Genomic DNA, 15305 nt, shown 5'->3' on the forward strand with positions numbered 1-15305 from the left:
GGGGGGCGTCCTGCTTCCGTGGACAACCAATCAGCGTGCGGATTGGTGGCTGCGCGCGCAGCTGGGTGGCCGCCATCTTGTGGGAGGGCACTGAAGAAGGGCAGAGCGAGGCGGTGAGGAAGGAGGCAGCCAAGGTAGTTGTGGCAGCTGTGGTGGGAGGGAGCCTGTCTGGCTTGAGTGCGGGTCTTTGTCTCCTGCTCTTTCTGGTGGACTTTGCCGCTGGGTGGGAGGGTAGCTGTACGTGGTGTTGGGCTATGGTTATTCTCAAGGGTGCCCGCGACCTTCAATCGCTGTGTCGCCTCCTCAGCTCCGGCCCGTGGCGAGGCAGCATCTGTGAAAGGCGTGCCGAGGGCAGGGAGTTCTTCTGAAAAGGAAAGCTTGCATTGTGCTGTCTGGGCTCCGAGCCGCCCTTGGAAAGTTCCCAGTGACTCTTCTCCAGGGTTTTGCTTCGGTCTTGTGTAAATCAAAGATCAGGTTGGCTTTCCACGTCGTCTACTGCAAATGTCTGGGGAGGTTTCTTTGAGGTCTTCACTGTTTCACCCTCAGCTGAACGCAGGCAGGCATCTCTAACTGTATAGCAGAGGTGTTACAGGGCCGGGTTTGTGCAAGGATTGTGTTCATGAATGCAGAACTAGCTACAGCCATTCTCTGTATCTATTTTATAGGGTGCCAGGGGCTTCAGCATCTCTGCTAAGCTTGGTAGGTAGTGTGCGGCACGTGTACTTCCTTTGAGCTGAGGTATAAAGTAAACAAGTGTCTGTCTTAAATATGGCTTCCTTAAGCATAAGAGAAGGATACTCTTAAAAAATATACCTCTAAGCATTAAAACCTCTTATGCTGTAAGGAAGGTCAGATACTGAAACAGGCTCTCCAGGGCATTTGTGGAGCCTCCATCTCTGGAGATACTCAAAAATCTAATGACAAGTCCATGAGTGACCCTGTTTTGATCAGGTTGGGGTTGGACTGTATGATCTCTAGAGGTGCTAGCATCAGCTACTGAGTGATTCTGCAAGTATGTTCCTGTATGTTTGGTAGGCTGTTGTGCTAACTGACTTTGTGCAGTAGACCTGGGATTTTGGTCTAGGTGCAGACAAAATGCAAATGTGTGCTCTCATGCTTGGTGATTTCACTGTATCTGTGAAAACACTTATAAGGTCCTATAGTTGCCTCAACTGGCTTGCTGGTATAGCTGAAAACTGAGTAGAAATATGTATTTTAGCCCAGTCTGGTCAAGTAAAATACAATAGTAATGTGCAGCTGTGAGCAGAGCAGGTTTTAAAGCCCCTTATTTTCTTGCCTTTAAAAATGCAGTGCTCTGAATATGCCCATTCTTCAGTGTATATCTAGTCTGTTAAATGTTCTGAAAACATTGTAATAGTTTTGTCAGTGGAAGAACTAGGCACAGCATGGAGATCAGTTTGATCTTCTACAGTCCAACTGACTGTAAAACTTATTAACTGTCTTGTATTGCTTGTTAGAACCAGCAACCATGGCTGGCCATGACTCAGGATCTCAACACCAGTTCACTGGATTTCAGAAGTACTTCAATTCCTACACCATCACAGGCAGGAGGAATGTACGTATCATGACAACTTTTGTAGTCTGGTAATAATGTGTTTTTTTGAGTTTTAGACTGACAGTAAACTTTTTTTTTTACAGTATGTAATAGCAACGTATACAGGCATTGCAATGCTCGTCTTGTATTTCAAGCTCAGACCTAAAAAGAAAACTCCTGCTGTGGCAGATAAATAAATGGTAAGCGGCCAGTTTTCTTCCAGAAAATGGTTCAATTCCAACTCAGGAAGAAAGAGTGACAAAGAAACTGCTAATAACAAAACATAATTAGGAGAAGAAGCACAGGCATGTGAATTCTGTGCACAATTTTAAACCTTAATTATGTTGTAGAGTAATTTGGAGGGGGTGGGAGAGGGCCTTTTGTAGACCCCAGTAACGACCTAATTTGTTCAGAAATCATGGGTTACTGCTGTTCTTTTTATTCTTCAGACATGCCAAACAGGGTTAGGGATCCTCATGCAGAGTAAGCAAGGAAGGAGGAATGGATGGATGTTGCATCTAGGCGTGTCAGGTTTTGCCTACACAGTGTGTGCCTGTGATTTATCCTTTTGCTGTAAAAAAAATAACTATTGCTACTACTGCTTTGAGTATTGAAATAAAGTAATAGGTAATGACTTAGTTATTAACTGTATCTGAGAATTCTATGAGGAGATTAACGCTGCATTAAGACCTTTTGAACAGAGAAAAGGAGCCCTATACACAATGCGCTGAGAGCTGAGTAGGCAAGGACCATAGGGAAGTGGTTGAGCTTGTTCTTATGTAGCAAAAACCAAGTGTTACAATATATAGTCCACTTTCAAATACATTTTCACTGAAATGGCATTTTGAAAAAATCTTTGTGTTGTCCTCACAGCCTGCAAAATGGGTAGAAAACAATAAGCTTCAGCTTATTACTACTGTTTATGATAAAGGGACACTACTTCCTTTTTTTAATGTTGAAATTTGCCTGCTTTTATGTAAAACTGTTTGGACTGTGGGAAGGGATGATGCTCAAATAGCAAGCCTTGCACAGCGGTACTAATATGTTTGCTCTCTCATCTCTTGGCAGGTTTTTGGCATGTCTGAAGCACCAATCTGTGTCATTTTAAAGGAGACTGATGTCCTGTGGTGGCTAATAAAATATAAACAATTATTTGCTTTATTGAAAATTTGACATGGTGCAAAGAAGCAGAAGTGGGATACTTTCTTCCTATTTCAAAAATCATCTGTAGTGGAGATGGAGTAGCTGACTCTTTCCTGAGTATTTGATCTCATCTGTTGTTGTAACACATCCTCCTGAGCACTTAGTAGTAATCTAGGGAAGATCTCAGCAGCACGATCTTAGCAAGCACAGAGCTTACAGCTGCGCAGAGCATCTGTGTTGCTGAGTCTCATAGTGGACATCAGTAAACTTGCATGGCTTGCAATACTTGGTTGTGCTGGTTACTTTTTTTTTTTTAACACTTCCAGCTACTAACTTACATGGAAACCATTACTTCATTAATGATAATGCAGTACAGAAACAGCAGTCAGCTGCTGCCTCTGTTGCCTGTATTTTGCATAGAATCTTTCTGGTTTTGAGTTGAAAGCATCCCAACAGAGTGTGATCCTTAGTTGACTGGTATATACAGCCAGCTCTCTGCCCACCCCTAAAGCTGGTATATCATGCTCTCTACTCCATCTTTCTACAACAAAATTCAGTAAAATTCATTTCCTTCAATGGAGGTGGTTACACAGCACAGTGCTTTTTGGCAGGTCACCAGCAACAAGGGTTGAACGTGGGACCTGGGACACAAAAGTAGGAGACAAAAAGCCCTAAACTTAGGAGGTAAGCATGACTGCTGGCAAAAAGTGTAGGTCAGAGGAAATTACACAAGGCTCTCATGTTCTCCCTCCAGCCTTAATTTATTATTGAAGCCATCCTTTTGCATAAAACTAGTCTTTCTGTCCTGTTTACATCAACAGCCTCCGTCCTTTTTGACTTTCGCATACACTTGGCTAAAATGTATCCCATACAGTTAGAACTAAATGTAAGTTAAATAACTAGTCATCAACTGCTGAACTACTTTGTTTCTCCTAGCACAGTACTCACATTTAAAAGCACTGCTCTCACATCCACTGCAGCTGTCAGGGAAAGAAAGCATCTTCTTCCAACGTACAGTGTACAGACACAAGCTGTGTGGTTTTAGTATTTATTATACTATCAAAAGTATAAAACTGTACAAAACAAAAAGGCAGAATGTGGCAGTGTTTTCTTCAAGCTCTCAATGCTGTATGTGCTTTTAGGTAACTTAATTTACTACAATTTTACTTAAGTCTAGCTGGTCATATTGAGTGCTAGGAAATTTTGATGTACCTTTACAGATAAAATCCACAGTAGTTTAGTTTTAACCTTTTGTCTTTAAAGAAAGTTTCCAAATTAGTTTCCTTATGAATTTTCTACCCTTATTTTGACATTTAATGCCCCAATGCCCCTTTACTCCAAGGCTTAGTCAGAAAAAGGATGAGATAGGAGGTAGTTCTTTGTTTACTTTAGAAATGTCAAGTCTTGGTTTTCTGCATCTTCAGTAGAGAGCCAGCAGATTGTTTAAGTGCCTGAGCCCTTACTGCAAGTAGCAGGGAATACAAACAGATTTCCTTGTATGTAGAAGATTCTAAGAGGCCTTTCCTTTTCCATTCATAGACCCCAAAACATGCTCTATCCTCCCAGTATTTTGTATCTTTTCCTTAGAAGCTCTGAGCTTTACTGGTTGTCCAGCAAGACTTACTGGAGTATAGCAGGGTTTTTTTGGGTGGCAATTGTCACACAAGCAGACAAGCCAGCCTTTCAAAAGCAAACTGATAGCATACTGATGACTGAGTAAGCTTTTTGCTCTGCAATTTCTTGATCCTTCACTAGTTTTTACAGTGTGATGTATTGAACTATGTGCTGAAAGGATGCTGGTTTTTGAAGCTTTTCAAATCTAATAAAACACATGAGGGTTTAAGTATAATGTTTTTAAAATTGGGTGATGCATGTCAGTTGTCCCTTTCCCCCAGACCATCCCTCCAAAGAATTCACATTGCAACTTGTGTTGCTTATCACACAGCAGCAGCTACTTGTCAGAACAGAATAACAAGATCTGCATTTCTAATAACTCAAAAGAGCACAGAAGTTTGAAATCTTTTCAGGACTTGGTACTTAGATGCATAAAAACTACATGTAACTTCTCTGCAGTTCCCCACAAGCCTCTGCCTGTTGGGCTTATTCTTTCAATGCCCCATTTGTTGCTGTAATATCCTCACCATACCTGTTGCCCAGCCTAGGCTATAGTGAGTTAAACTACATTCTTCTTTTCTGAGTCTGAAGTTTTTACCTGTGTTTGAGACTGGTTAAACGTTACCAAACCATACATTAAGTGCTTTAAAAAAAGTCATTTGAGAACAAATACCAAGGCTGTTAACTTTCCAGAAGTTTCAGCAGAGCTCAATAGCATCTCTGAGAGGAGACAGCCGTTTCCATATACATACATATATATATATACACGTACGTATACATTTACCAAAAGCACCACGAAACAATTCCTTCCTTTAAATCCACAATGTCTTGTCAAGCTCCAGCATTTTCAAACTGTGGGAGCAGAACATGTGAATTATGAGAGCAGAACAGAGATGTTGCTTGAGTTAGTTTACACAATTTTGTTTCTTCCTGCATTGGACTGGTGAAGTCCACCCATACAAGACATTTCTCTTCATCTCACATTCTGAGGTCACTGCTGCAACAACTTGGCACAGCCAGCCAGTCTCACATCTTCCTGATCTACTGTGAACTGTAGGCTCCTGCAGCGAGCAGCAAGTTCCTGCGTGTAAAATGAAGGTGTACAACTGGAGTTGATTTGGTCATGTATGTACCTAGTAACAAGTCCTGTGAGTTTTCAGGCAAGTTTATGTGTCCCGTGGCTGTAGTAAAGTCATCCGTTTCTAAATCTTCAAATGCTTTCACTGCATCCCACAGCCGAACTGTGTTATCCATTGAACCTAAACGAGAAAAAAGGAAAGTAACAGTTAAAAGTCTTTTCCTTACTAGACAGCAAGTAAACACAATAGGAATTCAAACTCACAAAGCAGAATTACTCATAACTGAATAGTAAGCCCTCATCCTGCAGTGAAGCATTTTTAAACAAGCCTTTAACAAAGCAAAAGCACACATAAAAGCTATCACCTGTAATCTAACAGGGACACACTGTGGATAAAGTGCAAAGAAACACATCTGGGTTTCCATGCTATCAGCCAGCATTTGAAAAGGCAAGACAACCTTAGGGCTACATCCCAACTCCACCAGATGTTTATGATTCTAAGTCACAGTAACTTTTTTTCTGATACTTGAATACTTTCTTTGATAGAGGGAAGACCCCGGTATTTTGCAGGCCCAGAGGTCTGTGCTTTCATTGGAGCACTGGTCAGCTGAAGGAACCACCATGCAGGCTGGATCAAACCTGCACTCTGGAAGCATTCACCCTGTGGTAGCGGCTCACTCAGGATTCTTAAAGCACTGCAGTTAGGAACAGGGAACTAAATAAATTCCTAGCCTGATTTCGTAAGGAAATTACTTAGAATCCAGCTTACAGTATCTGTACATTATTTCTTCTATCAGAAAATGAACTTTTTCACTAACTTCAACTAGTTGACAGAACAGAGCAAATTTGGAATTTCCTAAATTCCTATGCATTTTAAGACAACAGTTCACAGAGATGAAACTTTGTGCCTCCACAGAGTGAAAATAGTGGCCCTACCAAAGGAGCCCTACCAAATCAGCCACCAGAGTATCCACGTGGACAAGCAGGAAAACCAAGCAAACTTCACAAGTTCCACTGCTCATAAACCTGATCATTGATACATAATTTTATATTAAAAATCTAGCACGAAATAACAGTAAGGCTACAGATTACTTATTTTCTTGCCCTCTCTTCAAGTCCTGCTATGTGCCCCCCACCTCTCCTCCCATCTCAGTACCCCAAGCATCTTTAAGACCAGCCATTTCTTGTCTGCCCCAGAAGTATTTCTGACTTCAGTTTACACCAGCACTATGTACAGAGCCCAACCTTCACTATCAATTAACTGTGTAACACCTTTCCTCCAGTTCCCAGAATACCTGCTACCACCAGTTTTAATTTGCTGGGTCTGCTTAAGACAGTGACTAATTTGTCTTCCACAGCTTAAGGAATCCATTACATAATCCCACTTCACATAGACGGAACACAACGGAAACTTGCTTGCTTCCAGCGACTTTTACCTGATGCTAAAATCTCCCCATCCCTACTGAATCGGAGCGCATAGATGGTGTCAGAGTGCCCTTTCAGTTCTCCGACCATCAAGCCGTGTCCAATATCCCACAGCAGAACTCTGCCATCTGTTGCTCCAGTAGCCAGGAATCGTCCATTAGGAGAAAATGCCAACGAATGAATCGGACCCTACAAAAGACATTTGCAGAGAGGAAAGCCAAACAAGCTAATTAAGCCTTCTTAGCCAGTCAATCTGTATTCTAAACGCTGTATTCTTCAGAATCCCACCATAGAAATTGTCACGTCGGTGATGTGCCTTTACCTTATGTCCAGTGAATATTCTTACACAATTCCCATTTAAAACATCCCAGAGCCGTACAGTTCTGTCTGCTGAGCCAGTGGCAATATAGTTGGAGTTGGGGTGAAATCGAGTACATGTCACATCTGCAAGGTGGCCAGCAAATATCCGTAAAGGCTGGTAATGATCTGTTGCCCACAGTCTGAAAAGAAAAGCTTTGTTAATAAAGGGAGCCCCCATGAAGTTCAGAATCTATTGCACAGTAATAAAAAAAGGAAGTAATTAATGAATGGCTTCTCACTGGTAAGTTTACTGAATTAGCAGGATCTGTTCTGGAAAACTGTGCTTCTCAGAAGGGAGAAATAAAGAATATTCTGTCATGGTTAATAAAGAGCAGGAGAAAATATTTTTAATTAAATGACCACGAAGGAGAGATGCTATCTCTGATGTGTGTTGAAAGGAAAAAAATATGTACATTAAAACAGCTGCTCAGTATTTTAACTCCCGTGTGATAAAATTTATTTCCCAAAATAGGTTAGCCTATAGTACATCAGCCAATAATCTCTTCCAGGGTTAATTCACCACAAAACTGATATGTAGAAAACTCATCTAATTTCTTACCTAGCCACTCTGTCGTGTCCCCCTGACACAAAGTAATACCCGTAAGGAGAGAACTGTGTATCCCATACTGGATAGTTGTGTCCTTTATATCCCACCAGACACGTGAATGTTTGGAGGCTCCACAATCTGACAGTACCATCCTCAGAACAGGACAGCAGGTAGTTCCTGTCACAGGAGAAAGTATAGGATATTACATATCAAATTCACACCATAATTCTATGATACATAAAACTCTCCACTGGGCAGCTACCAATTAGTATGTCCCATATAAATCAGGATTTCAGTGAAGTAAGCAACAGTAAAGTGTTCAGGAAGAATTGAGCCCTCAGTCCTTATGCAAAAGAGACATTTGAACACTGATGATTAATTCTCATGACACAGCAATACAGAGGGGCACGTTACGTTCACACGAAAAACAAACCAAAACCAAACAGTAGATTGCTATGCTATATTACTTTAAAATGATCTTAATGTAACTCTGAACTAAATGGTACGATTCCCTGAATGTGATCTCAGTATGAATTCTTTTTCTTAATTCATAAGAAATTATGAACAGACTCCATGTATAGAGTATAGATCATATATAGACTCTGTATTCATGTTCCACACAAAGTTTACTTCTCAGCTGTACTTCTGTGATGGTTGTCTCTTGTGTAGCTTACAAAACGTTTTAAATTCTGTTATTTTAAAGAAGACACAAGAGTTACTTTAATCTTCTGGAAGAAGCCGCATTAAAAACATGTTCACATTCATAGCGTACAATTAAGACTCAAGATAAGCAAACTAATTAGCTTGTAAACTTTATTTTACCTGTCGGGACTGAAGCTGGTGCCATAGACAGGTCCACTGTGACCATACAAAATCTTCAACTCACTTGCAGTTTTCTCATCCATGATCCTCTCCAAGACATCATCTGATTCTTTGTCAATCAGACTGAGGTCTGCAATATTTCAAAGTTCATGCATCATAACAACTGTCAGAGGTTCAAAGACAAATGCCATGAAGACAAGTAACATCTTCTCCACAGTCGATAAGTAACTCACAAACAAAAGCACCTTGAAATAGGTCATGGTGAAGTGTGTACAACGGCACAACACTTCTACCCTTGTAGAAGGTGACAATAATACTTCACATAAATAATCACTCTTTCACAAGTCTTCATAATAGATAAAATCGATAAAAACTCATAATAGATAAAATCCTGATTGGTTTGTTTTTCATACATGTATTGTTTAGCCTTAAGACACACTTTTGAGATGACAAACTTTCATGTCTTTTCCCAGGTCTTTTTGACAGCTTCCCACTTGTATGGGAACTGCTGAGTCACGGCCTGAACCTCTGATTGATCACCTGAGGTGAGCCATGAGTCAGCCAGAGGAGCACAGGTGAAGGCAATTCAGCTGTGCTGCCAGAAGGGGTGGAGCCAGGCTGCATCCCTCCTGGACCTATTTAAGAGCTGGCTACCAGCAGGCAAGGATCTTGTCTGGAGATCCCTCCTTCTGGTGTTTTGTGGGTGAGCCCAGGATAGGGTAAGCCTTGTATTTATTCTCTTTTGTTACCATAGTCTGCTTTGCCTAACTCTCTTGTTTATTTTGTGATTTTAACATCCTAGTATTCTTTGATTATACACCGCTACACACAACTTAAAATAACTTCCAATCTGTAGGCTACCATTTGCTGAACACCACATTTCATTTCAGCACCAAGACTAAGAACTGTTCATTTGTGTGCAGGCTGCCTGGCAGTAGGTGTACACAGCCAGATATCTCCTTCCTTTACAAATACATATTTCTAATGATAAGATGCAAATATACAACTGTGCACAGTGTTTCTTCAAAGTGACAACATGCAACTGCTCAAAACAACTCTCCTGACAGACACAATTTTCTGTTCCCACAAAACACCCGTGACACAAACAATGCACACTGACATTCAATTTTCTTTGACTTAATTACCTGCTGCTGCTTTCACACTACGTAGCTTTTTCGGAGTCACAGACCACACTCTGACTGTGGAGTCAGCAAAGCCTCCTACAATCATGCTAGAGTCATCTGTAATATCCACTGCAGTTAAACCCTATAGACAAAATAGCCACTGATGTTGTTTGTAGCTTCCACAGTGTATTTCAAACATTACCAAACCTTATACACCAAAAGGAGAATGAACTATGCTCATTTAAAAGAAATAGAATAGTTTGGACAAACACATCTTTGAAATTCTTGCACCACTAGACAGAAAGATACATAGGTGAGGTACAGTTAATAGTGACAAAGCAGCACTGCTTCCCAGCATTTTGGTGCAAACTATCGACTGTATTCTGTACAATGCACTCGGGGTCACATTGGAAAAATGAAAGAAAGAATTAAGGCAAAACCAGAGCAAACCCAAGGAACATAGAAATTAGTTTAAGGAAGTTTATAAGTAGAATTTTGAATGTTCCAAATGCTCTGACAACCAACGTTAACTCTTCAGTCTTCTTTCTTTATTAAGAGTGAAGTTTATCATTTTGATTCCCTCCTTCATATCACCCAAATTCTTCTTTTACCAACCTGATAAGCATTAAGGAACGTGTAGAAACAGATGGAAGGCAGGCACTCTGGCCCAAGACGCACACGTCTGGCAGCTTCCTTCATGTTCATCACTTTATCCAGTTTATCTGAGTCTTTCAGTTCAGGAAGAGGAATTCTAGAAGCACACATTTTTATGAACTTTCCATATTGTCAATTTAAACAGAGAAAGCAGAATCTTCACATGCAACCTTATAACTCAATATTCAAATATCAAAATAAATTCAGAAGAATGAAATACTATGTAAAGATTGATGAGAAAAAGAAGCAGTAGCTTTAAGAATTCCAGACAGGTGGTGAAACGAGGTAACTATTTGAGTATGGCCAGAAAAGATGAGGGGGTAACCAAATAAAATCAGGAAGTCTAGATTGATATGAAGGGTAAAGACAGAAGGCTACATGCTAAGCTTCGCATTAGCTGCCTTGAAGTCTTATGGCTGAAGCTGTCTACAGCTGAAATGGACAAAGAGCTAAAGCATCATGTGACCAGCACTGCACATTTGGCATGATAATGCTGGATTTAACAGGAGTTCTCTGCACATCATTCCCTTGGTACCTGTTTTGAGGAGGAGCATTAGGGTCCTGTTTTTTACTTTTTGACCCCACACTGTCTCTTTTAGGTTTTTTCTTCTTTGGTTTTCCTTCCTCATTTTCTCCCTCTTCATCTTCATCATCCAAAGGCACATCAAACTCTGGTTCTTTCAATAAGCCAAAGAAAACCTGCAAGCCAATAAGATACATACGACATAATGGCAACTGTTTCTTTTACTGAACACTAATTTTTCAGTCTGAAAGGGACAGCTCTACTAAATTAAACATTACTGCATTCGTTACTGATTAGTCTGTCACAAGTGTAATACATGTTCTGCTGTTTTACCCAACAATTGATCTGGACAACTGTGAGTTCTCCCATAACCTCTTAGTGCTTCCCTAAAGCAAAATCCCTACCACTTACATAATGTATTTGTGTGGCATTATATAGTACTACAACTACTGTTGAGATCTACCCAACAGTCTTTGCAGTAACAACTGGAAGTAAGAACCGTTGTTGCTGTACTAGAGAGGATGCCAGATGGGTCCATTTTAAAACTACACAGCAAAATCATGAGTTTAAATCCAGTTCAGCAAACAGAATATAGAGCTGTCTATCACAGTTCCTTCTACTGGTCAGTGACACACTTTGATTTCTCTACTCCTGATAACATCTATTTGTACTGAACTCTTCCTTCACTTTGTTCGTGTTGTTGTTTAAGATCTCAAGTAGCAGTAGTCAGCACTTTCTGAAAAACTACTCTGGAAACGTTCATTAATAAAGAGCAATAATCTTTTCCTCCTACCTTTGCTTTATTTGCCTCTCGTTTTGCCTCCCCAGCCAAACTCCCAACCATAGCATCTATCTGTTGTTTACTACGAGGCATTCCATCAAAAATATCAATGTAGAGATGTTCCTGAACAATGTTCCAGATCTGGTTGTTCTGCTTTTCCTGAAGATGCCTCTTCAAGAGTTGGTAAGAGTCACGGGAAATACGCAGAACAAACTTGCTTGTTCGGAAATCCAGCATGGTCTCATTGCCTTTCATATGTTCCTTTTTGGTTAAGCTAGATAACACACGGAGGTCATCTTGGTAATAACATTCCTGATCCCCATGAAATCTATTGAAATTCAACACAAGGTAAAAGATTTATTAGGAAAACACCATCTCCTAAGTGCACACTTAATTACATCACTTTAACATGAAACACAGTAGCTTCTAAAGATTCCTCAACAACTATATATGGAATGATCTTTGTGCTGGAATAAAATTCCTTTCGCAAGGAATCAGCGACTTATTGTACACAGTAAAATTAATTAAGAGTTAAAAAAAAAAAAAAAGATGAAGAGAATACACAGAAATGCATAAGCACAAAGGATTACTGCCTGCAGTAAATAGTTACACTAATACATCTATCTACATAAATGAAACTTCAATTAGTGGTACCATAAAGTACAAGGCATTTCTTATTATGTAAGACTACCTGGATGTATTTGTAATTGACTCATATGAATATGCACATTTAACAATGAATACATTCCTCACTTCCCACTCACATTACCTAATAGCTGACATACATCTAGAAAAAATAAGCTTCCATTTTTAATTCAAATCATTTATAAGATACTTGTGGCAGGGAACATTTTAATTATTTAAAGAACTTTTCTTCTGACCATGTTTGAGGGATAAACACGGATTGAAATGTTTCTTAATTGGTTTGATCCCAGAATATAATAATGTAGATTAATGATAATTTCCTTTAATCTTAGAAGAATTTAAATATATACAGTATGATGTTAGTAAACATTTATAGACTGCACTGCTTTGGATCTCAGTGCAACTTCCAAGTGCTAGAAAATGAGCCCACAATCTTTCCCTAAAGCAGCAGCATCTTCTCATTGATACTTTGCAGCAGGGAACCCACCACCTCAACATAAACACCATTAAAATCTGCAAGTGTACAGTTCAAAAGCATGGAGTTTGCACATCTTTCTAACACTGAAGATTGGAAAAGGATTAACAATTCCAGCAAACCACAGATTGTAAGTCCCTTCAGCATTACTGAAGAACATGTGTTTGTATATGTACATATGTACACATACCTATGCCAGCCACTACAGCTAACGGACTTAAAGTAGCAGACAGCACATAATGGAATTACACAAATTAAAATCACTTACCTTTCAAAAAAAGACTTAGCTTCACTCTCATGTTGGTTGTAGACCAACTCCAAGTACATGTGTACAAAGAGAGGATAAAACAGCTGAGACAGTTCAGCCCGATGACAGTCCAGGGAACACTCAATGAAGTTTTTTAAACCGCTGTAGTACTCCTCATACAGCGTTGGGTCCCCCTGCTGATTGTAGGCAGACAACACTGCACTCACATCTGGCTGATCCTCCACAACAACACCTCCTCCAACTGCAAAAGCATTAGCATGTAACAGATTGTAATGCTGCCTCAAAGAGCAATACACAAATAGCAAACACAGTGGCTAACAACACCTATGCTGAGGTAAGATGCTCAGAACAAAACAGAACATTGTTTTGCATCTGTTCAGCCCTACCTTTAAGTGATACACTTGAGAGGATGGTGGCACATTAACTATAGCCCAGCAACTGATTCTTCAAGTACAGTTCTTAATTTTTTGTGCCCTCCCTGCCAAAAGTTGCCTACAAAGTATTTAACGTAGTGCCTAACTCAGCTAAGTGAAAAAAAAGCTAGCGTCGCATCAGAATCCTTCACTGCAAGGGCTAGAAACTGTCAAATGAGGAGCTGAATATTTTTAAGCCTGTAAGATACAATCACTATAATTATTTTGCTTCTAACGAGCAAATTAAGTTAATCAGCTGAACAATTTACCAAGACCACTTCATAGCCATTACAGGGCAGTGATTTTCTGCCACTTCCTACCACTCTCATAGCAGTCATTAAACACTTTTGTCTCTTGGTCTTCTATCTTAATATATATGTACCTCCTATCAGGTGATGCCAGGAACAAGCTGACTTCATATTGTACTCTTACTGCCATTCAGACATATAAGTTCCTGAAACACTTCCAATATTATGTAAAGCTGCCCAGGTTAAAATTTATTACAGTCTGAGGACTGAGGAACAGCTAAAGCCATTATCAGCTGGCACTAGAAATGCATAAAGCCTTTTCCACGAGTACCCTACTGCTTTTTCTTCAAAATGCAGCAGCTTGTACATCGGGGCTCTGGCAACATCCCTGCAGCCATCACCTCTACAAAGGTAATCACATCACAACTACAAAGGGAATCTTCAGCCTCACGTGATGCCCTTCTTGAGATGGTACCCAAAGACAACGGGAAGCACTTGTCCCAGCAAGTAAAACAGACAGCCTATCCTTGGTCCCCTTCTCTGAGAGGTGCACCCCAAAATCGCGATCTCTTCTGGAGTTGCACAGCAGACTGCCAGAACCACCGATTTCCCCGAGGAGTGGGGTGCAGCCTTATCTGTCCCCGGAGGAGCCACCCAGGGGAGCGCAGCCCGTGCCTCAGCATCACCGAGCTCCGAGGCAGCGGGAAGCACACCGAGTCCCTCCCGGCGGGGCCCCCCCTCCCGTAGCTGCCGAGCGCGTCTCACCTTTCCCCGGTGGCACTGCGGCCGCTGCCGCCACCCCCGGGCTAGAAGAGGCGACGGGGGCGACGCTGCCTCCTATCGCGATGGTGGCGGCGGCGGCGACCCGGCTGAGCAGTGCCTCGCTGCTGCTGGCATCCCCTTCGCCCCCCGGGGCTCCCGGGAGCCCGGCACCGGCGGGGCTGAGGGCGGCGGCTCCGAGGTCCTCGCCGAGCAGTCGAGCTTCGCGACGCAGGATCTCTTCGGACTCGCGGAGGTTGCTGCGCCGCAGGAACTGCAGCACGGCCACCAGCGTCTGCCGGTCCAGAGCCGCCGAAGAGGCGGCCGGGCCCGGTGCCGAGGGCTTACCGGACGATGCATCCCCGGCGCTCCCCGCCGTCTCCCCCTCCGCCGCCGCGGCCGACGGAGCGGGGGGTGCGGCGGTGGCGGGGGGAGCGGCGGGGGGCTGTGGCGGCGTCCCCGCCTCCGGGTCCGGCTTCACCGCGGCAACCTCCGCCGGCTCCTCAGGTACCGCCGCCATCTTGCATCGCCCCCCATTCGCCGGTGGCAGGCGGCTGCCGCCAAGCGCGGATGTTTTTGCAACAGTCAGGGCAAAGGAAGGGCACCGCCCTCTGTGACTGGCAGAGCGCTCGTAGCTTCATTTTGCGACGCTGCCGGGAGGGCTTTACGGCAGCGAGGTGGGCTGGGAGCGCAGTACGCCGCGTTCGGCGGTGATGCTCCGTGGGCGTCCTGCAGCAAACACGGACCGGTGATCGAATGGGCGCAAACCGCGGGACGGACCGCTGCTTTCTGTGCGTGTATGCGAGAGATCATATTCAAAGTGACATTGATTTTGTATTAAAAAATCAATGCCGCCTCTGGTATCCTGCTT

The 15305-nt window shown here is 42.2% G+C and overlaps 2 protein-coding genes across 4 annotated transcripts; one reads left to right on the forward strand and one right to left on the reverse strand.

The window, feature by feature from the left end:
* Window positions 1-32: 32 nt before the first annotated feature.
* ATP5MK (ATP synthase membrane subunit k) lies at window positions 33-2707 on the forward strand. 3 transcript variants are annotated; one of them, XM_042818467.1, is made up of 5 exons: window positions 62-134; window positions 666-699; window positions 1479-1576; window positions 1660-1755; window positions 2624-2707. In XM_042818467.1, exons 3-4 carry the CDS (start codon window positions 1490-1492, stop codon window positions 1750-1752), a joined length of 180 nt encoding a protein of 59 aa, XP_042674401.1. In that variant the 5' UTR covers window positions 62-134; window positions 666-699; window positions 1479-1489; the 3' UTR covers window positions 1753-1755; window positions 2624-2707. The 3 variants fall into 3 exon arrangements, with proteins under 3 accessions (XP_042674400.1, XP_042674401.1, XP_042674402.1); XM_042818466.1 differs by lacking the exon at window positions 666-699 and having other exon boundaries at window positions 33-134; XM_042818468.1 differs by lacking the exons at window positions 62-134; window positions 666-699 and adding an exon at window positions 375-474.
* A 1025-nt stretch (window positions 2708-3732) lies between these two features.
* Window positions 3733-14954, reverse strand: TAF5 (TATA-box binding protein associated factor 5). Its single transcript, XM_042818465.1, has 11 exons — window positions 14441-14954; window positions 13015-13255; window positions 11639-11954; window positions 10858-11021; window positions 10284-10419; window positions 9690-9810; window positions 8545-8674; window positions 7735-7899; window positions 7138-7315; window positions 6827-7004; window positions 3733-5571 (listed from the first exon to the last, which is right to left on the reverse strand). Exons 1-11 carry the CDS (start codon window positions 14952-14954, stop codon window positions 5354-5356), a joined length of 2361 nt encoding a protein of 786 aa, XP_042674399.1. The 3' UTR covers window positions 3733-5353.
* Between the last annotated feature and the right edge of the window lie 351 nt (window positions 14955-15305).

Source organism: Centrocercus urophasianus, unplaced genomic scaffold, assembly GCF_019232065.1.
Source record: "Centrocercus urophasianus isolate 14NV4802_14NV808 unplaced genomic scaffold, USGS_Curo_1.0 seq_17, whole genome shotgun sequence".
In the NCBI taxonomy this organism is placed as follows: Eukaryota; Metazoa; Chordata; class Aves; order Galliformes; family Phasianidae; genus Centrocercus; species Centrocercus urophasianus.

What these genes read in the sequence shown, in the direction of transcription:
- ATP5MK (XM_042818466.1), top strand. Translation starts at nt 1,490, where the DNA reads ATGGCTGGCCATGACTCAGGATCTCAACACCAGTTCACTGGATTTCAG. An exon ending in CCATCACAGGCAGGAGGAAT is followed by an intron (nt 1,577 to 1,659) that starts GTACGTATCATG and finishes TTTTTTTTACAG; the next exon opens with TATGTAATAGCAACGTATAC.
- TAF5 (XM_042818465.1), bottom strand. Translation starts at nt 14,954, where the DNA reads ATGGCGGCGGTACCTGAGGAGCCGGCGGAGGTTGCCGCGGTGAAGCCG. An exon ending in GCTAAGTCTTTTTTTGAAAG is followed by an intron (nt 11,955 to 13,014) that starts GTAAGTGATTTT and finishes GAATTTCAATAG; the next exon opens with ATTTCATGGGGATCAGGAAT. An exon ending in TAGTGTGAAAGCAGCAGCAG is followed by an intron (nt 8,675 to 9,689) that starts GTAATTAAGTCA and finishes GAAATATTGCAG; the next exon opens with ACCTCAGTCTGATTGACAAA.